The 24,558-nt window shown below is 43.9% G+C and overlaps 2 protein-coding genes across 5 annotated transcripts; one reads left to right on the plus strand and one right to left on the minus strand.

Moving 5' to 3' along the window:
- Positions 1 to 734: 734 nt before the first annotated feature.
- On the minus strand, positions 735 to 10,027 carry prrt4a (proline rich transmembrane protein 4a). The gene is made up of 4 exons (XM_072695607.1): positions 9,280 to 10,027; positions 7,113 to 7,283; positions 3,295 to 4,420; positions 735 to 1,727 (listed from the first exon to the last, which is right to left on the minus strand). Exons 1-4 carry the CDS (start codon positions 10,025 to 10,027, stop codon positions 938 to 940), a joined length of 2,835 nt encoding a protein of 944 aa, XP_072551708.1. The 3' UTR covers positions 735 to 937.
- An 8,103-nt stretch (positions 10,028 to 18,130) lies between these two features.
- Positions 18,131 to 23,172, plus strand: LOC140574910 (transmembrane protein 53-B). 4 transcript variants are annotated; one of them, XM_072694988.1, is made up of 4 exons: positions 18,179 to 18,643; positions 20,411 to 20,880; positions 21,890 to 22,380; positions 22,509 to 23,172. In XM_072694988.1, the coding sequence occupies exons 3-4, from the start codon at positions 21,903 to 21,905 to the stop codon at positions 22,868 to 22,870; spliced, it is 840 nt and encodes a 279-aa protein (XP_072551089.1). In that variant the 5' UTR covers positions 18,179 to 18,643; positions 20,411 to 20,880; positions 21,890 to 21,902; the 3' UTR covers positions 22,871 to 23,172. The 4 variants fall into 4 exon arrangements, with proteins under 4 accessions (XP_072551088.1, XP_072551089.1, XP_072551090.1 ...); XM_072694989.1 differs by having other exon boundaries at positions 20,411 to 20,574; XM_072694987.1 differs by lacking the exon at positions 20,411 to 20,880 and having other exon boundaries at positions 18,131 to 18,270.
- Positions 23,173 to 24,558: the final 1,386 nt, after the last annotated feature.

Below are 24,558 nucleotides of genomic sequence, written 5' to 3' on the forward strand. Positions count from 1 at the left end.
TTTGGACATATAATGTAGATCCACTGCTCCTTCTTAACCTTAGGCTCGTGTGAGGCATCCCATTCTACTAGTAATGTTTTAGAGATTATGCAAGCTGTGCGTCATTGAACTACAGCTGAATGAACTAATTAGAGGGGGTGTCTGGATACTTTTGGACATATTGTGTCTGTTTCTATTTTAAATGATATTAAGTGCTAATTGCAGGCTTATTGCTAATGGATAAAAATGCTTTTGAGTTCATATCTTGCATCAGTAGTCAGACAGTGGCAAAGTATATATAACATATACAGGGCCAATGTTCTTCCTTATTAGATGGCCAATTACCCAAACACTCATGAGAACACCCCTATCCCCCCATCACCTGAAATGCTCCCAGCACTGGAAGGCTGAAGACTAGCACATGTGTCCTCCAATACATGTACAGTCAGTCACTGCCCCTTTTCAAACTACCGTTGATGCATCATCACTGGGCAGCCAATGCGCTCGGAGGAAAGCCCCCAAAAGTCCCCTGCTCTGACACATTGGCTAACAGATGGCAATGCTGGCCACCATCACACTGGGAGTGGGGATGATCACGGAAGAGAGTGCCATCTACCCAACCAGAGAGAACATGGCCAATTGTGCTCTCTCAGGCTCAGGCTGCTGATGGCAACCAGTGGCAACCCTCAGATGTTGATGATGCACTTTTGACTGTAATTCAGCCCACAGGCGCCTAAACAATGCAACATGTAGAGCATCTGCACCCCCTCCCTTCTTGTGCATGGGATCAAAATTTAGACCTTCATGGTAAGCAAGCTTTTTCAAAGTGTTGCAGCTCCCCGACAGAATTCCTTTGAAATGATGAGGCCTCGCTGCACTTCGGGTGAGGAGCAATTCGAGTGCATACAAAACCTTATATATTAAAGCAGCTCTGATCAGTCGCACCTGTCCCGTTTGCCTACAGTTCAATCGTGTCGCTGCTGACACTGAGTGCGTCTATCTGTCTGCAGACGTTGATGAACTCAGCTTGCACAGCCAGTTCATCAGCCTGTGTATAAGCATGCTCCTTCCCATATATACTCTCTCTGGAGGCAGTAGAGTTCAAGGCCATGTACTGCTTCTGCGACGGCCGTCCCGACTGCCCCCTGGGAAGGCTGCTGTGAGACTGGCGCCTGGAGCTGTAAAAAGCGGCTTGACCTCCATGCCCTCTAGGGCCTCCATGTAGGGAGCTGGAGATTGCATCCCTACACGGTGAGTCCACGTCTCCGCATGAGGCAGTGCGGTAGAGAACGGGCTCGGCGGAGGTTCCTCGGCAGGGCTGCCCGTCTGGAGGCCCGCGTGTGCTGAGAGAGAGCCTGGAGGAGCTGAAGAGACTCCTCCGGAACAAGGCCTCACTGTTTAAAGCTTCATCGATGCTGCGCCGCAGGTCAATTGGAGACGGAGGCCGCAGGTCCACTGTGGAGTCGCCATTTAGGCTAGCCAGAGATGACTCTTGAGAGACCACTTGGGCATTATTTGTGGTTCCGGAGAGTTGGTGGGCAGCCTGGTTCTGAGGGCTGCTGGGATAAACAAGGTCCAAGCCGTCGGATTCGCAAAGCGGCACCTCGGCCAAGGTGTAGAGGGGGACACTCTCGCTCTCATCACGCACCATACCGTCCCGCAAACTCAGCTTCTCTCCAGGCCTCTTGGACCAGTTGGTTGGCAGGATAGTGGACTTGGTGGCTGTAGTAGTGCCCCCTGTGGACATCCTAGTAACAGAGGAGGACAAGGTTAAGGAAACATTGACTCAAGCGGAAGTAAAGGCAGCTTCAGACATCTGCTTGAGTGCTAAAGTACATTGTTCCTTAAAGAGCTCCTTGCTGAACACTTACCAGCACAATAACTGACGTCTGTTAAGGGTCTGATGGCACTATTGCTCGATTGTTGGTTATTTTGGTCTACGTTACATACTAAAGCCTTGCAGTTTCCCAGACCTAGATTACCCTAAGCATTGAATATAGGCCTACTCAACTGGTAATGAAACATATGGTACTGATATTACTGATATTTATGATATTTTCCTGCAGTTTTACTCAATATTAGCAATTCACAGTAGCACAGAGTTCAAGGCCCCCTCTTTGAGCCCTCTTTACACCTGGATTGTATCCTGATAAGACTTAAATCTGATCGCTGTGTGGGACAGAATATGCAAATGTGGTTTGGGCTGTCGAATGCGTCTACACTGGGGATGTCCTGATCCAATACAGGTATACTTTAATGGATCAGGTATCGGCTATTTTACTACCGATCCAGTTCCCAGTCTATGTTTTAACCGCAACGTTCAGAGCGCCATCTGGTGGCCTCAAGGCGCCCTTAATAAGCATAATGCCGGCAGCAGTGCATAAAGGAGTTGAGGTTCTGCAGTGTGGAGCTATTTTACACTGGAACCTGAAAACACACCATAATATCTGACCCTTTATAAAACTCTCACTAAAATGCTCTGTTTTACCAGCGGGAGAACCGCTCGCCTTTCTCTGTAATTAAACCAGCACTGAAGAACCCATTCAGAACTAAGTGAAGGCTAAAGCTAATGCTAATGCACACACATATGCTATAGAAACCCAAATCACACACGGCACTTTCATGCGTTTACACTTGCATTTCTATGTGGTTCGACCTTATATCCAGATATAATCCTGACACTCAGGATGCATGAAGTGACCAGGTGTAAGCTGGCGCTTCTGAAGGTTTACAACCAGACTTGCCAGGTTCATGTCTTAATTTAGATCCTGGTGGGCAGCATCTGCATTACTTTTAAGCTGCAGTCTGTCACTGCATCTCTCTGGAGTCCTGGAATAAATAAAAAGACAGAAGTGTAGTTTAAAAAGTCCTCAGTTCTTGAAGGCCGCAATAGGACAGCTTTAGTGGTAAGGACGTGGTAAACAGGACTGCCTGTCAGAATTGTCTCTCAGACTGGGTTGGGCACGCCGACTGAGAAAAGCTCTTCGTTTTAACTCCTGGTTCTCTTCCTCTGCATTCAAGAACAGGAATTCATAAGGGGAACAGTGATCGACTGAAATTCTGTTAGGAGCTAGAGGTACTAGGCAGCTCCCTTTGTTATGAGTTACTGGAATTGGTATTGGACCAAACTGGATTTTCAACAGTGGCAAACCATTGGTATTTCAACACGAGGCCTTAAACCCTGCCTAAGAATATGGCCCGAGTGAGTAAATTAGTAATAGTAAACAGTGCATTGTCTAATAATTCACCCGATTGTCCCTAAGTAGCCTACAAGACAGCAAATGGGCTCAGCAACTGGGACCATCTAGTACTCGCCTCTTCCTGTTGAACAGCGAGTGCCAGCGGCCAAGGTTAGGAGCAGCTCCTCCGCAGCAGAGCAGAGGGTACGTGATGACGAGAGCCAGGGACAGACACACTCCTGCCTCACACACTCTGCAGCTGAGCTGGAAGCCCCACCAGGGCCAGGGCATCAGTCCCACCGTCTCCTCATCCGTCAGCCCAGTCGCATGCAGGATTGCGTAGAGCCTGAGCCCCCCACACGCAAGCAGGAAAAGCGCTGAGAAAAGGCCAGTCCCAGCCGCCCTCTCCCACACACTGGCCTCCGCCAGGGGGCAGCGGCTGGCTGGGTGGTCCGGTGATGTCTCGCTCAACCTGTAGATGTGCTTGGCATCGGTGCGGGTGCAGCAGTAGAACAGCAGGTACGAGAAGGAGAAGATAGAGGCCAGCAGAAAGAACGCAGCCGGGGGTAGCAGAGGGACAACTGGGAGGGTGGGGAAAAGCCTCAGGATGGCCACAGATCCCATCACCACAGAAACGTGCAGCAGCACGAGTGCTGCCAGCAGGCAGCCGCAGCGCCGCAGGGTGCTCTGGGAAAGCAGCTGGGCGGGAGAGAGGCCAGACAGGAGCAGCAACAGCAGGCCAAAGGCGGCCGTCAGACAGGGGTAAGTGGCCTCGTGCAGGAGGCGCGCCCAAGCCGCGGGGAGCCGCTCGCGCTGACCATACGGGTCATACAGCAGCCACAGGGCGCGACTACTGCCGGCCAAGAGCTGCAGGAGGTGCAGGAGGGTGAAGTGGGCGCAGCCGGACGGCCAGCATAGGGGCAGACACAACAGGCTGAGGACAGAGAGCACGGCCACCAGGGAGAAGACGCACCCAAGTCCATACACCTGCAACTCCCACGCAAGACCCCACGTCGCCATGGCAGCATTCCAGTCAGTCAACAAAGGCACCAGCAGGGGCGGGGTCAGGGCAACAGGGGGTGGGGTCATATCCTCACTAGGAGGAGGCACTTGGGAGGCAGGAGCCAGGTCACTGGAGAGGTTGTTGTCAGAGAGACCAGGGGTCCGCAGAGGCTTTGAGGAATTGCAGACCCCAGTGGTGTCCTGGTTGCAGTCAGGTTGGGAGGAGGATTCGGTGAAGTCGCTGTTAAATGCAGACAAGCCTGAAAAGAAACGACAGAACTAGTGAAAGTCAGGTCTTTTCCACATTCGTCTTCTATTATAAACTACTGTTAATGCACATTAACCCACAAAACAGCTCTGACCCGTCGAGGCGTGGACCTCTGAAGGTGTCCTGTGGTAGCAGATCCTTTAGGTTCTGTAATTTGCGAAGCTGGGCCTCCATGGAGCATATCAATAAGCCTTGGGCACCCACTTGGACCACTTTTGGAAGGTACTGACCACTACCGACTGCCTACACCCCTTTGACCTGCCTCTAATTGTCTAGCTGTCACAATTTGTATCCTGTTCAAATGTCCCAAATTCTTACACTTACCCACTTTTCCTGCCTCCAACACATCACTTGTTCACTTGCTGCCTAATAGAGAGATCCACCCCTTGACAGATGTAGTAAGACCCAGATAATCAATGTTAATTACCCTGTGTGAATGTAATTAGATAGCAGTTTTAATGCTATGTGTCCTCATATTTTTGACAGGTAGTGTAGAAACAGGGACGGCATATGGAAAGAGAAAGGTTAGGCTGAATCTAAGGGGCCTGTGATTGATACGGACCCTAAACATGCATTAATTATGTTGGCAGAATTGTTAGTAGAGTTGTGGGGCCCAGTGTCATATCTTTTCACAGGGCTCAAAAACAAATCCTGGTCCAAAACGCCCCTGCTAACACATACAGGGTTCCTCAGAATAAAAAAATGTGCACTCCTACTCTACACACATTGCTGGCAAATACAGGGCACTGCAAAATCAATAGCAGGCCTATACCAGTAGAGGGAGCCCTCCAAACTCCATATCTAAACTGGGTCCTGTGAACAGTACCAGATACAAACACTCCAAGGCACACCTCAGATCAGAATTTTGCCATGGATGTGTCAGTTCCACTTAAAATAATTCATGAAAGCTTCCTGAGATAAGCCTCAGCATCATGAAAACAGGCCCTTGAGCAGAGAGGGATATGAAACACTGGCTGTGTTAATTAGCTGGTCCATTTCGTGCGTTAAATAGGTCACACACAAACACAGACACACACACTCTGTGCAGATTAGGGGGCATTGACCTTGTTGCTGCTCTCATTCGAGGAGCTATTTAAAAACTCCAAACTGGCACAGGTTTAGCAGTGGCATCACTTAAAGAAGAAGCCAGGGGGCGGCGTGCAGGATGGGTGTTAAGTGAGTACTCCAATGTTTTCTCAACCTAATTTATATCTCTCACATCTGCTGCATGTGCTCGATTTCCATTTTTTCCATGCATATCAGAAAACTCTCAAAACACACTGGCACTGGGCAGCATCTGAATTCCATCAGTAAACAAATAACAGCAAACACCCATTTCTGTTCAACACTTCCAGGAATTCGATAGTATTTACTAATAAAGTCATTAATCAGTATCATTTCAGAGGTCATTCTTCAGAGAACAGGAAGAGCGTTCCAGAAATGAAATACATCTGGATCTCTCAGATACGGGGCAAGTTTTAGCTGTTAGAGAAATTAGAGAAATACACCTTGGAATCTTTTGGAGATGAGACTATTTTTTCAGAGAGAAGAATTTAGGAATCTTTCTCAAGTAGGATTAATTTTCCAAGGAGATACATTTTGGAATCTTTTGGAGATGGGGCTAGTTTTTCAGAGAGAGATGGACTATTTTTTTCCCGAGAGAAACATTTTAGAATTCTTTGGAGATAATCTGGGCTAGTTTTCCAGAGAGAAAAAAATTCAGAAGCTTTTGGAGATCGAGCTATTTGTCCAGAGAAAAGAATTTTGGAAGCTTTTGGAGATCAAGTTATTTTTCCAGAGAAAAGAATTTTGGAAGCTTTTGGAGATCAAGTTATTTTTCCAGAGAAAAGAATTTTGGAAGCTTTTGGAGATCAAGCTCTTTTTCCAGAGAGGAAAATTTCGGAAGCTTTTGGAGGTCGAGCTCTTTTTCCAGAGAAAAGAATTTTGGAAGCTTTTGGAGATCAAGCTCTTTTTCCAGAGAGGAAAATTTCGGAAACTTTTGGAGATCGAGCTATTTGACCAGAGAGAAGAATTTCGGAAGCTTTTGGAGATCGAGCTCTTTTTCCAGAGAGAAGAATTTCGGAAGCTTTTGGAGATTGAGCTATTTTATTTTTCCAGAGAGAAAAATTTCGCAAGCTTTTGGAGATCGAGCTCTTTTTCCAGAGAGTGAAATTTTGGAAGCTTTTGGAGATTGAGCTCTTTTTCCAGAGAGGGAAATTTTGGAAGCTTTTGGAGATCGAGCTCTTTTTCCAGAGAGGAAAATTTCGGAAGCTTTTGGAGATTGAGCTCTTTTTCCAGAGAGAAGAATTTCTAAATATTTCAGAGATGGGGCTTGTTCTTGTGCGAGAAAAATATTTTGGAGAAGGAAGTAGTTTTCCAGAAGACTTTGTACTTTTATACCAACAAAATAAAAAACTTGTGTCTGCCATGGTTTGTAAATAGTTGTTTGACAAGCACCTTCTAAGGATGATAAATCAGCATTGATTACTGGTTACTGATCAGTGGGTGTGCTCTGCATCAATAGCATTCCTAAATGCACACAGGTGGAACACGAGTCAACACAATTCCTTAGGTAGGAAAAGATGGAGTCTAAAGTCTTTATCTGTCCCTGCTGGACAGTCACTGACCATTCGAGCATCAGTCTTGACCCGAGTCAAGCTAATTGAAAGTGGGTGGAGAGCTACCTGGATTAGGAGTGTGTGTGGTCGTTGCTGGGGTCGTTCTGGCAGCCTGCTTCCTGTTCCAATCTTCTTCCAAGGGACCTAGACCATCACCTTCCTCATATGGACCCTCTGGTGGATAGACTGTGTCCAAGCTAGGTCTTGTCCAGTTGGGCAGAGACTTCTTCAGACTGACTGAGAGAGGAAACTCTGGCTTAGAGATCTGCACTTAAACCCCTGTGCTTAACCCCTATCCCTAGGAGATGCTATGCTAACATTGTAAACACACACTTCACTATAGTTTACAACAGGATATGCTAGGATTGTAAACAAACACCTTAGTTTAGTTTACAACAGGATATGCTATGCTAGGATTGTAAACAAATACTTTACTATACTTTACAACAGGGAATGCTATGCTAGCATTGTAAACAAACACATCACTATAGTTTACAACAGGAGATGCAATGCTAGCATTGTAAACAAACACTTCACTATAATTTACAACAGGAGATGCTATGCTAGCATTGTAAACAAACACTTCACTATAATTTACAACAGGAGATGCAATGCTAGCATTGTAAACAAACACTTCACTATAATTTACAACAGGGAATGCTATGCTAGCATTGTAAACAAACACTTCACTATAATTTACAACAGGAGATGCTATGCTAGCTGTGCAAACAAACACTTTACTATAGTTTACTACAGTTTACTATAGTTTACAAAAGGAGATGCTATGCTAGCATTGTAAACAAACACTTCACTATAGTTTACAATGGGAGATGCTATGCTAGCATTGTAAACAAACAGTTTAGTTTACAACAGGAGATGCTATGCTAGCATTGTAAACAAATACTTTACTATACTTTACAACAGGGAATGCAGTGCTAGCACTGTAAACACTAATTTTCTGGGGTGAGAAAAAAATCTGTATTTTTTTTATACACACAAAATAAAAAGTATTCGCATATATTAACTAAGATGAGATTGGTGACAGTCCAAGACCAGTGTCTGTTAGCAGTGTTAGCCTGGCATGTCCGACTGCAAACTAAAGAAGCACACGTCAGACACCAAATGTGTCCTGTCTGATGGACTGCCGCTGCAGTAGGTGATCAATCATGTTTATTAGATTCTTTCGCTGAACTGTTCCTTTAAGGCTAAAATGAGATTATTACATGCAGTTTAATCCCTGTTTGAGATATTAGCTGTGAAAGAGTCTAGAACAAAGTTAATCACAGATTTGCAGCAAAGGGATGCCATTAAATCATCATGGAGTATTAAATCAGAGCTACAGTAAAAACCCATCCACTAAAAAAGAACAGGCTATTATTTTCGGCTATCCCCTCGTCCTAATCCTGCTGAGGTTGAGCTGAAATGAAAGTGAAGAGATGGAGGACAGTACACAGCACACATGGGAGTGATGATAGTGAAGCAGCGGGGCTTTACTCCCTCCACCAGCTCTGCGGTGACGGATGACGTTCATTCGCCTCTGGAATACTGATAGCACACTGCGGGTGTGGGACACCAACACACTACGCAGCTACCTGACAGCACACTGACCAAAAGAGTGATGCTGCATTCAGCTACTTTAAGTTGCACTCATTGCTGACACAGACGTGCAAATGCACACACACACACACACACACACACAGCTTGTCTAGTCCCTGTAGAGAAGTACTACCAATAGAATAGCAGCATGCTGCCTAATGCCAGGCGTGGGCTAGAGAGGGGTATAAAGCCCCCCAGCATTGAGCTGTGGAGCAGTGGAAGAACTGTGTTCTCTGGGATGATGCTGATGGTGCTTTATCCAATACTTTTAGGATGTGGAGTGGGGTGGGGGGGGGGGGGGGGGATGGGGATGGGGTGGGGACGTGGTCAATTGAGTGCAATCAAATCCTGACAGCAATGCTCCTCCGAAATCTAGAAGAAAGCTTTCTACTCTGGACAGTAGAGACAGTAACAAACAATAATGAGGTGTCCCAATACTTTTGTCCGTATCGTGTATTATTATAGGGCCCATATTAAGGTATACAGCTTTCTGTTCAGCCTACAGCTAAACTTCTCCTTCTTAATGAGGCACAATACAGGGCAGCCAATTAGATGAGAGATCATTTACATATATCAGCCTCAAGGCCACAGTAACATCCTCATATAACCACAATGCAAGAAAATAATCGTCCTTTACCTTTAGGGGAATCGGTCATAACTGTGGTTTGTTGAGGAGGCCTGGTGGTTGACTCCTCTACCACACCCCCACTGTCCTTCTTAGCAGCTGGTGGGTCTTTTCGCCCTTGTCCCACACCTGTACTATCTGAGAGCTCTTCTACATCTGCTTTCTGAGCAGTGGATTTGGTCTCTCTCAGTGTCCAGTCAACACCAAGTCTAGTTTTCACTCTTCTCTGGTCAGGAGATGTTTGAGGCATGTGGACATGTGGACTTCCTGTATCTTCCAGAGGTTTAAAAGCTGAGTTCCCAGCCTGAGAGCCAGAGCTTTCGGAAGAACCGGCACTGTCTCCAAAATGTGATCGAGCCAAATCCGTAAACTCTGTAGCAGGACTCCACTCATTGCCCTGAGTGACTGACCAAGTCTTAGGTGTTAGAGTATCCCTTGCTGGCCATGAGATGTTCCTTCTACTGTTGGGATCTGATGCTCCAGCCAGGCCTCCAACCAGGTCTTTCAGCGCATTACTGTTCTTCTCAAAGCTGAGTTTGAGATCCGAAAAGAGTGAATTGATCATCGGTGAAGTAGTGGTGGTGTCCATCTGAGATCCGGACATCTGGGTGGTCCGCTGCATATGGCCAGTGGGCCCTGGTAATGGGCTTTTCAGAGTCCAGCTTGGTTCTTCTCCGTCTCTGTTCAGGGACACAGTGTGTAGGCTGCCAAACAGTGACAGACTGACAACCAGCACAAATACTCCACCGTGAGGGACCATGATTGCAACCCCCTTCAGTAAATCACGGCTCACGCAGTCTCCTATCGGCCTCCATCTCAGTCCTCCATGCTCCTCTGTCAGAGAACCTGTGAAACAGATGGGGAGAACCGGTTTCAGATCTCTAGCTAGGTCTCTGCTGTAGAGCGGTAGCCTACATGCACATGCAGGCTGTGTCCTTTCAGACTGTTACTTTGGGACTGCCCCAGTTTGCAGTTTGCACTGTGCTGTGCTAAAGCTTCTATGGTCCCAGGCTGTGAATGACTGGATTAAAGCTGAAGCTCTGACCTTCCAACCCTCATCAATCTTCCCCAACCAGTATTGATCAGTCATGTGACCTGGGCTCCACAAAGCCATACCAATCAAGATAGCTAAGCATCATACACACACGCAGAGGTTTGTTTTTATACAGTGCCAGGACATGGGGACATACATACAGTACATAATAAGAATATTCAAAAGTACAAAAGACAAAAGTATTGGGACACCTATTCATTTATTGCTTCTTCTGAAATCAAGGGTATTTAAAAAAAGAGTTTATCCTGCTTTTGGTCTCTACTGTTCTACTGTGCATGGAAGAAGGCTTTCTACTAGATTCTGAAGGAGCTGTGAGGATTTGATTGCATTCAGCAACAAGAGCATTAGTGAGGTCAGGATGCTGGATGAGCACCATCCCACCTCATCATCCCCAACTCCCTACCTCATCCCAAAAAGTATTGAGTATAGGATGAAGCCTCATGACTATCATTCCAGAGAACCACTGCTCTACAGCTCCACAGCTTAATGCTGGGGGGCTTTAGACCCCTCTAGCCCACGCCTGACATTAGGCAGCAGGGTAGCAGTAGCTGCATGTTTGTCTGCTCCAGAGGGTCCTATTCTACTGGCAGTCCCTCTCTACATGGCCTAGACCAGCATGTGCACATCTGTATCAGCAATGGGTGCCACTTAAAGTAGATGAATGCTACTACATTAGAAGGGGTGTCCACAAACATTTGGACATATAGTGTATATTCAGACTGTCTTAGATGTACTAATATTGTACTATTACAAATAAAACTCACATGGCCTGGAAATGCACAAAACTCTCTCTCTCTCTCTCTCTCTCTCTCTCTCTCACACACACACACACACACACACACACTAGCACAAAGGTCTTAAATTATACAGTTGAATGTTAAAGATTAAAGATATAGGAAACCCTGCGCTCACATCCATTAGACCCCCCACCCCCCTCCCCACTGCATTAAGACATCTGCAGCAGAAGCTTCAGATGCACCCTCTATTCCCTCTTCTTTACTGGTGGTCCACATCTCTTCTGCCCCCCCCCCCCCAATTCTCTACTTGCTGTAGGTTTATGTGGCCCACATGAGCAAGCAGTGCAGCATTACTCCTCAACCACTGCATCCACTGACATTCATGACTACTACACAGCAGCAACTGAAGATACACTCACACACATATGCCCTCACACAGCACCTGGTCAAGCTAAGGGAAAGGGGCTCACCCTGGGAGGCATGAAGGTAGAGACAGAAATAGGAGTAATCCCTTTGCCACCGCTCTGCTCCTGAAAAGCTTGGAAAAGCTCTATCCCTGTCTGGTCCTGCGCATGAGTGTGTGTGCGCGTATATGTGTGTGAGTTTCGGAGCTCTCTCTCTTGCTCCGTCACACACAAACACACACCTCTGCCTCAGTCTCCCCCACAGAAACACACGCCTGCTGACACACCCCCTCTTTTTTGCTCTTTGAAGCCCTTCCCCCATTGCTGGTAGGCTTTATGTGTGTGATTTCTCTCTACACCAGCTTTATTCATCCGAGCTCCTCTCCCTGCTTCCCTCTGCCAGCACTGGATTAGCTTGCGTAGGTGTTGGATGTCCTCAGGGTTACCTCATCGAGCAAATTGCAAATTAGGACAAACATGGAAACATGGAGATTTCCTTCCCCATATGCGAGCAAATGAAGAGTCAGTTTAACACGTCGATCCACATCACTCAGAGCAGCTCACTAGGCCAGACTTCAGTTAGTCAGGGCTTAAAACAGCCTTACAATCGCATGTCAGTCTGTTTTCAGTCTCAAAACTAGATGTAGTTCCATGCTCTTTCATCAGGCCCTCTCATTTCCATCTGCAGCAGAGGTATGCAGCATGCCTTCAGCTTGAAGGATGCAGGATAAAGCATGCTGGCTTAAAGCTTGGGTTGTAAAAGCCTCTGCTGAGAGGACCGATTCAACATAAACATGTCCCATATCACATAATGCCAGGCTGTTAAAGCACACAGAGGGGTGGATCTTAAGTTACGGACCTACATAACCTAATTTTAAACGAATTCTCCAGTATTTTTTTAAGCTAACCTCCCATCTGACCCCTGTCTGACACATCAGTAGCACACTGGTGAGGTTTCGGCCCTATAGAGCAAAAGCATCTTGGGGGAAATAACAATACAGGATTTCACGAAAAGAAGACCTTTCCAACTGTTAAGCATGTGGGTGGATCGAACATGCTCTGGGGGTTGTGTTGCAGCCAGTGGCACAGGGAACTATTTTCACTGGTAGAGCGAAGAATAGATTCTGGGAGCTAAAATCTCACCATCTAATGATGATCCTAAACACTTTGGTCGGAAAATGCAGGTCCAGAAAGTAGAACTCCGACCCAAGCTGCAGCAAAGCTGCTCAGAGAGTTAAAACTAAATCCTGGGACGAAATTTACTTTACTTCCATCCGCAAATCCACTGTGGACTACCTCACAGACTACCTGGTTTTCTTTGGCCTTCCCTGTCCTTTTGACCTAAACAGCATCGTCGCAAATCTATGGATAGGCCTCGGCGAAGCAGTGGAGCAAGATAATCCAAGCCAGACAGTTGGAACAAAATCTTGGGCTGGAGTTTAGCTTTAAGGACCTGAATGTTTACATCACTACTGAACACACCTAAAAAATCCACAATGGACTACCTCAAGAGGTGTAAGCTGGAGGTTTCCCATGGTCTTCACTGTCTGTCTGACTTAAACATTGCCAGTGAGCTATCACAGGGTACCAGGGTTTGATTCCCGGTCTGGGTGACTATGCTGTGCTACACCAATAAGAGTCTTTGGGCAAGACTCCTAACACTACATTGACCCACCTCTGTAATACGAGTAACCTTGTAAGTTGCTCAGGATAACAGCGGCAGCTAAATGCCAGAGATGTAAATGTAGGAAAGCAGTGCGGCAAGATGACTCCAGAGTCATTCGAAACTAGAAGCCTTTTACAAGGAAGAAGAGGTGAAGATCTAATCTCAAACAGGAACTGAAGGGCAAGCTGCCAAAAGGGCTGTTGCTGAGGACTGACCATGCATGGTCATCTTGCTTAAAATATTAAAGAAATGCATCATCTTTAACTTCCTGCCTTTTAGAATTCAGTTCAGGCTACACTCTTAAAAATGAAGGTGCCTCTAATGGTTCTTTGAGTGATGGCCATAGAAGACCCACTCTTGGGTTCATAAAGAATCATATTTGTAATACACATGTGTGAGTTGAAGAACCTTTAAAGGTCTGTAGACCTTTTAAAGGTTCTTCGCACTGACACTCAATGACAAACATGGTTCTTTACGGAACCAAAAGTTGTCCTTCCATGGCATTGCTTAAAGAATTCAGCTCAACTTGACTGTTATTATACTAATACGCTGGATGCTGGTACCATCAATGTGTGTTCTGTGTGTCTGTGCAACCCTCGTGAGTATGTAGTCCTTCCCCCCAGGCTACCTCCTCTTCTTCTCGTCTGTTATATAAAGATTGGCTGCCTGGCCTCAGTGTTGTATGCTTTTACTATTATCTGTGTTGCTGAGTGGGACTATAAGCTAATCTTATGGTATGCTACATTAACTCTTGCATTACCACAAGACTATACTGTCAGAGTTTTGGAAGATTAGTCAATTAAGGAATGAAAGACATTCATGGGACATTGTTAAAAAGGCGAGGTTACGTCAACTCAAAAGATTCAGTTACAGAATTAAGACTTTATAATCTTAACTTTTTTAAGACAATGAGTCTGAAAGTTAGCTGAACTTCTCAGTATTCATGTTTACAGTGTTAATAATAAGTAACTTTATGTGTAGTCTAGTGATTGGAGTTGGGGGCTTGCTTAGTATTCATACAGAATACAGTACACAGCTTAAGTACTGCACAGGGAGTACCAGTTAAAAAAAGGTTTATCTTGAAGGGGTGGCCAAACTTTTGCATGCCAGTCTAGGAGGGAAGCTAAATAGCCAGGATTCTCCTCCTGAAGGTGTCTTCATGTTTACGATTCTGAGAGTTATGGGCGGTACCATGGTACAATGGCATTCAGTGTATGCAGTTCTCCCCGGTATGGAGGAGGACATGCTATTTATATTTTTAATGAATTACAGCCACTCAGAAGGGCACACTGAAACTATGACACTGTGATCATCTCAGGAATGCTTCTAGGACTTCTAGTGGTGCACAGTGGCAGACATGATGGATGATCTACAGAGAATCAGCACATTGTCTGCTGTCAGACAGAGCAGTCAGAACAGAATCCAGATCAATTAAAAAACAGAGCCTGGGAGAATACAAACTAGGACAGTCTAAAGAAAACCTACTTTTGTGAGACAGAGGAGACATAAATGGTCAACCGGTGCTACACTAAAGTTTCTGAAGTTGACTAGGCCGACGTTTACCTCACTTTGACAGGTTAATGGCTGTTGAATAAACTTGTATAGATATATCCCCTTTTTATTCACTATTTATGTCCAAATGTTTGTGGACGTCCCTCCTAATGAATGCATTTAGCTATGTTAAGTTAAGCTCTGTATCATATTAATGCCTGTGAGTTTAGGTTGGGATGTTATTAAAGCTCCTGTAGGAGTAATGTGCAGGTGTCCCAATACTTTTCCTGTCCATGTAGTGTACCATGACCTTGCGTGACGACATTTTGGGATTGTAGTCTGCTGCTGTTCTTCAGGTAGGCCTATTTCATTCCAACACAGCTGACTTGGATGGCACCAACTGCAGTCGTATTATATTTTGTACAACTGCAACTTCAACTGCTTCAGAGCTGTGGATAGAGTCCTCTCTGAGAGCGCCTGATTGCCTCCGGCCTCTGGTGCTGTTACGAGCACAGGAAGGCAGCAAATGAGCCAGAGCTAAAAGGGGGCAGAACAATGATGAGCTAGTTCAACATATGACATCATTGCAGCTCATAGTCCGATTCCCCCTCAGGCTGGTGGCACCTCTTTCGAGCCTGCTAATCATGTGCATGAGTGCTGCTGAAAGTAGACCTGCTGAGCTGGGCCTGATTTCTGCAAACAGCCCCGTGACTGCCAACACACACTCTTTACAGTGGCCCTGATCACTGATGAAGATGAAGATTGAAGTGAATGACATTAGGACTGATTATAGCTTTGCGACAACCTGTATTACATGGTGGGACCGTTACAGGGTACAAGACTGGACAGGATGGGTTCTGAGTCTTCAGACCTCAGTTAAACAAGTCAGACTTTGGTGCTTGTGGTGGTGTTTTTACTTTTTGATCTCATTCGAGATTCAGACCATTTCTTTACATTTTGACCCAATTTTATGATGAATGGACCAATAGAAATGCTCCAGAATGACTTGGAATAAAATTCTTTTCCATTGACTTCCATGGAAAGTTAAGAAGGTTAAGAATAAATACTGATATATTTCTAAATTGCCTTTAAACTCAATCTTATTAAACAACCCATTGTTTGTCTTTTTTTTTAAAGATTGTTCAATATTTCACATGACTGGATTATTAAATATCAGTCAGTATAAGTCAGTATAACTCATATCGCTCATATGACTCTACTGGGGTCTCAAATAGGATGTCAAATGAGTTGAATCAGCATGTTGTCCATCAGTTTAATCTTCAGTGCTGCTGTGAAACCGCAGTGCTATTAGCTGTAATCATTTCTATATCAGCCATGTTGTTTTAATAAAATATGGTGGCCTGTAGGGTTTACCTGATGCTTAGATAGGGCAACATCGCATCTCCCAGTAGCTCTCCCACACCATTAGTGCGCTGTCATACCCCCAGACTGCTGTATTTTTTATTCTACAGTAACTGATTGGCCTGGCCTTGATGGCTGTAAGAGCAGGTCGGATTTTCTCTGCTATTGATAATCAGCCATCAAAAACAACATGATAATAAATTTTTTAGTTAATTAAACTCAATGTCTTAAGCAGAAGCAGCTACTCTTAAATTGTGAATATGAGTAATGTCAGCTTAATTAGATTTACTCTAATTCACTTACTGTTACAGTAACTACAGAGTTCAGTTCAGGGTTTTATTTGTGAGTTATTCAGCTTAAATGATTTAAGCTTTAAGGTAACTGGTTTTCTCTGACCATCAAAGTTCATCAGTGGTCACAATGATATGAATAAAAAATAGTATTTGCCTCAATGTTATCTGTTATCTATGGGCTCGGACTGTGCATCATAGTGCGCCACCTGGTGTCAATACTAGGTAATCACAGACTATGCTTTCTCAGTCTGACGTCACTTAAAAGGAATTAATACGTCAAGGCGTGTGTTGTAAATTGATTTTAATTTTCGTATTAAATTAATACGTCAAGGTGTGTGCATGTAAATTGATTATAATTTAGTATCATTATTTATTTTTATATAGTTTTAGTACGTACAACTGAAACAGAGACCTTTACGTTGATATGGTGACGTGTTCCTTTCTGTCTGTCTGTGTTGGCCACGCCCCTCCCCCCGCCTCACCAGGGTAAGCCAGCAGCTGTGGGCGTGGCCTCTGGGATTCAGTTGACCTCGGAATGTTCGTTTTCAGTGAGTCTAAATGATTCAGCAATTCACTGAATCAAACTGACTTAAGTTTAGTATCCTCTCATCAGAAGCACATGGGAGTCAATAATTATTCTTAAACAATGAAAATAATAATAAATAATAATATCATGATTATTATATTTATGATTAAAAATATATTGAGCAGTACAACAGTTTGGGTGGTTCTGTGACTTTTATCAATAATTAATAAATAGTTCTGATCAGAGGAGGACGGGTCGGGTCCCCCTTGTGAGTCTTGGTTCCTCCCAAGGTTTCTTTCTCCAGCTCTGAGGGAGGTTTTCCTTGCCACTGTCGCCGTTGGGGCTCACTGGGGGTCTTGGATTACTTATTAGATTACTTTCTTTTTATGTGATTGATTTTTTCTGTATATTTTATGTGATTGATTTTTTCTGTATATTTTATGTGATTGATTTTTTCTGTATATATATATATATATATATATATATATATATATATATAGGGGGCATCCGACTCATAAATATGGCTGATAGTTTAAAAAATGTTTTATTATCAGTTCATTAAAAAATCCAGAAGAGTTCTTTGTTGTGATACAATGCATACTTACACAGGCCTTAAAAAATAATAAAATAATCAGCAAAAAAATCTTTATTTTCTGTCAACCTGTAAACATTTGTATGTAGAAAATATTAGACATTGGCAGTAGCTTCATCTGCAGGAGCATGTAGACTATACTGTGTATTAATAACTGATAATGGGGTCACGGAAATCACAAAGTACACAAGAAGCCACCCATCACAACTTCAGTGTGGGGGTCATGACTGGCTGATGGTGGTGGGCTGCAGTGTGTGGACGGATGAGTCGGGGAAGCTCAGATTGCTCTTCAGGCTTTAGATTATTATTATAAATAAATGCAGTTGTTTTATTTTATAATAAAAAAATAAAAATAAATAATAATAATAAAAAACCCAGCTCAAGACCAGCTAATACTGCCTTTGAGATGCTCAAGCTGGCACTGGATGGTCAGGGTGGCTGAAAAGCTGGTCATACTGGTGAAAAGCATGGCCAGTTCAGGTTAACCAGTTTAACCATAGACTATGTTGTAAAATCAGCATGCCCAATTTAACATACCCCTCATCAAGCTGGTCATACTGGTGGACCAGAGTGGTCAGGTCAGTCATGATCAACCAGTTTAACCAGCGTGGCTAGTTTGCCCTGATACAAGCTCTACAGGTGGTTTGAATCAGTTTCGACTCTTTTCAGTGAATCGGTTCGAACGATTAATTGAGAAAGAGCGGTTCAAAGAATCGGTCGATTCACGAATCGAGCAGACTGGAGATGTTCCCTACGGCGTGGTGGAAAGTTCTTCCTCGAGCGAGACTCGCTCTTTTCCCGCCCGTTGCTAATGGAAACCACAGCAATGCCGATGTCCGCGGCTTGTGCACAGCCTCCGTACGGCCCGGTTCCAGCAGGTAGTCAGCGCTAGCTGAGGAACACATGGGGTTTCTGTAACTTGGTATCCAGTAAGATGTATTCGGACGTTAAGGAGGACGCCGTCGTTGTTCATGGCTCTCTGAATTCGTGAAGTTGGGTGAAGATGTTCGCTGGGTTTGCTTATTGAGACGGAGCTCGGCTGGGCGGTGTCATGGCGGCCGGTGCCACCACCCCAGCATATAGCGCGCGTGCGAGCGAGAGGACTCGCTGTATAGGTCATGAAAGCGGAGCGCGCGCGCGCGCACACGCACACACACACACACACACACACACGCGCGCGCACACACACACACACACACGCGCACACACAGAGCCTGGTCGGTCGCTTACACTCCCCAGCGGGAGTACTAGGTGAGTTACGGGTGGTGGGGTTTGTTCCTGCTGTGTTTCTCGTGGTGATTAATGGAGAGCAGCAGGGCTCCTCTGCTGAAGGGGGGCCGCTTGGGTGGGTTTTCTCTCAGTGTCTCGCAGTGGATCCAGTACTAACCCGTGCGCGTGTCTGGTCATTACGGTATCACTGTTATTACGGTAATGTGCGCAGTCCGCGGCTTCAGCAGGGGAAGGTCGTATTAAAGCATCGGCGCGCTCCTGTGAAGCAGTGCTGCTTTAATACTGTGATGGTTACTGAGGCTCCATCCTCGCCTCAGCCTGAAAAGCCACCATGCTGAGCTCCACAGTCTCAGAGGCTGAAACTGAGGGACAGTTTATGAAATTGAGTGATTTGTTAAATTAGGAGAACAGATTTGTAATTTGAGGGAAGGATTTATTGAATTGAGGGAATGTTTTTTTTAACCAGGGGAACGATTTCTTAAATTCCAGGAACGATTGCTTAAATTCCAGGAACGATTTCTTAAATTCCGGGAACGATTTTTTTTTTTATTCAGGGAGCGATTTCTTAAATTCAGGGAATGATTTCTTAAATTCAGGGAACGATTTTTTTAAATTCCAGGAATGATTTCTTATATCCAGGGAACGATTTCTTAAATTCAGGGAACGATTTCTTAAATTCAGGGAACGTTTTTTTTAAATTCCGGGAACGATTTTTTTAAATTCAGGGAGCGATTTCTTAAATTCCAGGAACGATTTTTTAAATTCAGGGAATGATTTTTTTAAATTCAGGGAGCGATTTCTTTAATTCCGGGAACGATTTCTTAAATTCCGGGAACGATTTCTTAAATTCCGGGAACGATTTTTTTAATTCCGGGAACGATTTTTTTAATTCCGGGAACGATTTTTTTAAATTCAGGGAACGATTTTTTTAAATTCAGGGAACGATTTTTTTTTTATTTAGGGAGCGATTTCTTAAATTCAGGGAACGATTTCTTAAATTCAGGGAATGATTTTTTAAAATTCCGGGAACGATTTTTTAAATTCTGGGAACGATTTCTTAAATTCCGGGAAAGATTTTTTTAAATTCCGGGAACGATTTTTTAAATTCCGGGAACGATTTTTTAAATTCCGGGAACGATTTTTTAAATTCCGGGAACGATTTCCTAAATTAAGTTAAAAAAATAATAATAAAAAAAGTTGAGATAATGAGGTAGTAATTTCTTGAACTGTGGGAATGATATATTTTCTTTAATGATTTCTTAAATTTAGAATAGGATTTTTTTTGTGATCAAGGAAACAATTTCTTGAACCGAGAGAACGGTTTATTGAATTTATTGAACGTTTTTTTTTTATTGAGAGACTGATTTCTTAAATCGAGGGAACAGATTTTTAATTTGAAAAAACAATTTATTAAACCAAGTTAATGATTTATTAATAGGAGGGGCCGATTTATTAAATCATGGGCGTGAATGTTTCTAAATATTATTTTTCTACCATGGTACTATAACGGCTCAATAACATCATCTTAAAGAGAGAGAGTGTTTCATGTGACTCTCGCTCGACCATTTAACAACAGTCCTTAATTCTCGCTTAAAGGAAACGCAGCCCTGCAGCTGACAGCTTCAGTCCCTCCAGTGATATTTAGTCATGTTTGAACTGTGTTTATCCTGAAGATTAGCGGCTTCATTGGCCACAACTAGGTCAGGTCATGTTTGACACTAAACAAGTTTGCCAAATATTCAGGAACAAGTACATCTGAAACTGTGCCATCTTATTTCTGTGTGAAAGGTCGAGGTTTTCAGTTTTACAGCTGAGGAAAGTTCCTGTTGGCCAGTCCTGAACATAGAGTTCAGCAGCACAGCACAGCACAGCACGACCCCAAACAGATCAGCTGTGATACGCTGGAAATTACAGTTTGGCAATGACACAGCAGTCAGGACCTAATGTGGGAGGTGAGGACCAAGGTGGCGAGATGTGGAACATACTGTGCCATACACAGATTAGCCAAAACATTAAAACCATGAGGTGATTTACATTTGTTATCTGGTTCCAGTGGCACCCGTCAAGGGGTGGGATCTACATACTAGTCAGCAAGTGAACAGTTCTTGTTGTTGTTCCTGAAGGTGATGTGATAGAAAAGCAGGAAAATTGTTCAAGCGTAAGACTCAAGTCGAAGGATATCCAAAACTCCAGGCAGATCCTGTGGAGTTTTCCCTGTGCGAACCATCATGGTATGGAGGTCGCTGAAACCTTACGCTGTAAGCCCTTGGATTTGCATGGTATTGTGGGAACTGTAGTGGTTTAGGAGCATTGCTAAGTCTGGCAATTGTAGTCTTGTTTGTAACCAGTGAACCTGTTATCCAGCTATTGTTTTGCCCTAACAGTCGGCTTGGCTCGGCGGATATAGCACCGGGCTGTTGAGCAAGGCCCTTCACCCTCTCTACTCCCCAGGCACCGCGGCAATGGCTGCCCACGCTCCGGGCACGCGTGCTCACTGTTACTGTGTGTATGTGTGTGTTTACTGCATGGGTTGGGTTAAAGGCAGAGGCCAAATTCCATCAGTCTTACACTAATTGTGAATTAGGTTGTCTTGTCCCTTCATGTCTTACCTTTGCCCTAGCTTTAGTCATGTGAGTGTTTGTGCATTGCGCCGTGTCAAGCAGTTTATTTCTGAATAATCCGTATAAATCTGTAGAAATTCTCTGTAGGGGAGGAAGGGCAATAGGCCCAGAAAATGCCCAGAAAAGCTGTCGTTGGAAAGGTTGCATTACACTGAAATGCTTTGCCAGGATTTAAGGCTTTAAAATGGGCTGTACATAGAAGGCCCAGTTATCGGAGATCAGTGTGTGTAAAAGCTGGCTGAAGTCCATCCAGACTTAATGTACATGACTGATAATGAGAAACCGCTTACATTAAGCTCTGCGCTTCTGGGGCTCTCTAAAGTTCAGTTACTTATAAGACCTATGAAATTAATCCCTTCTGCTGTTGGTTGTTGTTGTGTAAGTAATCAATTTATGTTGAGAGATCCATATTCTGGTATATTCTCGAGTAGTTTTTTCTGGAAACCGATCTCTCTTGCTTTACTAACAAACAGGGTACACCTTAGACTTCTCAGTGTGACATAATTAGGGCAATTATTTGATATTTGGCAATGTGATTCTAATCCTGTCATTAATTTATTATTGATACATGATTTCAGCAAAAGAACAGATGCATTAATTCCATTGATCAGCAGCAGAACCGTCTAATAAGCCTGTTTTTCTGTAGGTCCTCTTCTGTCATGTCATCCAGAGATGTTACCTTAAGTGGGGTAACGACACACAAGATCAGGAAGGGCATTACCTTCTACGCAAATGATTCAGTAGTCACCCCTGTAGCACCTGGCCCACCTGACCAGCCCAGGCCTCTGCTGCTTCTACTTCCCTGGTTGGGCTCCAAGCCTCAGGCTCAGGCCAAGTACTGCGAGATCTACCTCAGAACCGGCTTCGATGTGCTAGCCGTGGAGACAGAGGTGGGGCGGTTCCTATGGCCTCGCTGGGGGCTGGAGTACGGCGGCCAGCTGCTGGAGCTCCTGGAGAGTGAGCGCTTCTCACAGCGCCCCCTGCTGGTCCATGCCTTTTCGATCGGAGGTTACACTTTCGCCCAGATGCTTGTTCATGTGGCCAAAGATCCCCAGCGATACCAGGGCTTCACCAGCAGGATCAGAGGGCAGATTTATGACAGCCTGGTTGTGGGCTCAGTGGAGCGCATGGCTATTGGTGAGTAGAGAGAGAGAGAGAATGTGTGTGTGTGACCGTACTGTAACAGTAGTAAAGTCCATGCAGTACACAAATACAGCCATCATGATGTACAACTCTTCATCTTCTTTGGGTTTCTTACAATCCAGGTGTCAGCCAGAACTTGTTCCCCCGTTGGGGGGGTTTGGTGAAGCGCACCAGCCTGCTTTATTTCCACATCTTCAAACGGCAGACGATGGACTACTTCAACATCAGCATCGACGCGTTCTGGAATACGTCTGTTAGAGCTCCTGCGCTTTTCTTCTTCTGTAACAATGATGTGCTGTGTGACCCCAAAACTCTGGAGGAAATGGTGGAGCACTGGGAAAAGCAGGGCATTTCTGTGACCAGCAAAAAGTGGGAAGAGTCAATCCATGCAGGACATCTGCGTGCCCATCCTCAGGAGTACATGTCCATCTTGGAAAACTTCCTCTACTCTGTCAACAAGGTGCCACTTAAGGCTAAACTTTAAAATGTGCACTTCCTCTAAGGTGCAAGGTGCCTGCCGTCCATACCTTTGTGTAAGAGGTCTTATGTTAAACAGAGAATTTGTTTTTAGGCCTTTTTACTTGTGGAGAAGTGGTTTATAAAATGAGAGAAACTCCACACTGCATGTCTTATATTCAGTGTCAATTCATGTACTGTACACCGTTCTGCCTTTTATTATACACTTTTCCTTGTTGAATGTTTTGACAGCATTAACACACCTGTAGAAGCCTTGTTTTAGGGCTAAATGGTCACAATTATCAAAATAATAAAGATAATATTTATTAAGGTGGATGGTACAGTTTTTTTTATGAACTTTGTAAGAGGCTAAGACTATGCAGGCTTTTGCATTTTTGATAAAGAGCCTAATTAGTGGAGAAATATAAAACATAAATGCTGATTAATATTTTTACAGTGTATTTGATTTTTAATATGTTAATGCCAATTAAAACAAACTAAGCTGAACAATAACGGATGTTTACGTTAATAATTCACTGCATATAAATATGTGTGCTGCCTCCAAATAAGCATAATTCATTATTAATTGGATGCAATAGTCTAATTTAACTTCCAGAAGCATGGTGCATTTGTGTGTATGTGATTCACTGTATGCAAAATAGTCCTATTCCGTCCTCTGGGATATTATAAACCAGTATTACCTGTTCTGTTAATTCCCAGATCTTTCACAGGTTAACAGATGTAACAGTGACTGTTAGTAATATTACTAATGTTGCTTAGCCAAACGTTTTGATGATTTTATAATATTACACACTTGATGATCCATGCTTAACATTAAGGTTGCCAGGACCAGGAAAATATCCAGCCCAAACAAAGGTGAAAACCCACTGACCTGATGCTGAAACTAGCCCAGTGTGAAATTGAGTGAATATGTTAATTATATCCTCATAATTGCACATACTGTATATTTTTATATATATATATATATATATATATATATATAGGGTCAACATGTTGGATAATGCACACTGTGCTTCTAGAAGTAGAACTACACAGTAGTTTTTGGAGTTGCTATATTTGTACTGTAGTCTTTATTTCTGAAGTATCTTCTTGAGTACTGGTTTGCATTACAACTGCAGATTCTCCAGTTTAAATTGTCGGTCTTTACTTTTCTACGTTTCTTCTCATTGATCCCTGTTTGCACTGGCTGGCTCACTTTTACTTCACCTTGAGTTCACAACACAGTGGCAGTTATTCGCTCTCAAACTCATCAAGCTTCTCTACCGACCGTTACTGCACATGCACAAAGCGCTTCTTCAGTATGATAACTGTATTATTTTCATGTGTCCTTGTATATTACACAAATTCTGTTTATCGTTAGCCAGATATTTACTCTGGTGTTCAAACCTGTGCAAATCAAATTTGACAATTACCTTCTTTTAAATAATCAATCCAATACTGATTTAGACTATCCTGATAACTCTAAAAACACAACAGCCTGTCTAGCATTCACCAGGTCCGGCCTGTTTAACCCTTGACCTACAGAGAGTATTTTTGTTTTTGTTGTTTCTGTTTTAGCTGGTCAGGCTAGTCAAGTCAGTATGACCAAACTGGTTGATCATCATGATGACATGATGACTACCATGACCTCGCTAGTTAAGCAGTCTGACCAGCTTGGTTGAGTCAGTCATGTTGATGGACCAGCTAGCAGGGCCG

Source organism: Salminus brasiliensis, chromosome 13, assembly GCF_030463535.1.
Source record: "Salminus brasiliensis chromosome 13, fSalBra1.hap2, whole genome shotgun sequence".
Taxonomy (NCBI): Eukaryota; Metazoa; Chordata; class Actinopteri; order Characiformes; family Bryconidae; genus Salminus; species Salminus brasiliensis.

Bases quoted from the DNA above. Each gene is read 5' to 3' on its own strand.
- prrt4a (XM_072695607.1), bottom strand. From the start codon at position 10,027: ATGGTCCCTCACGGTGGAGTATTTGTGCTGGTTGTCAGTCTGTCACTG. The intron at 4,421-7,112 runs GTAGCTCTCCAC...GTTTCTTTTCAG, and splicing joins CACACACACTCCTAATCCAG to GCTTGTCTGCATTTAACAGC. The intron at 1,728-3,294 runs GCGAGTACTAGA...CTCTGTTACTAG, and splicing joins TCGCTGTTCAACAGGAAGAG to GATGTCCACAGGGGGCACTA.
- LOC140574910 (XM_072694986.1), top strand. From the start codon at position 18,444: ATGGCGGCCGGTGCCACCACCCCAGCATATAGCGCGCGTGCGAGCGAG. The intron at 18,644-21,889 runs GTGAGTTACGGG...GTTTTTCTGTAG, and splicing joins CTCCCCAGCGGGAGTACTAG to GTCCTCTTCTGTCATGTCAT. The intron at 22,381-22,508 runs GTGAGTAGAGAG...CTTACAATCCAG, and splicing joins AGTGGAGCGCATGGCTATTG to GTGTCAGCCAGAACTTGTTC.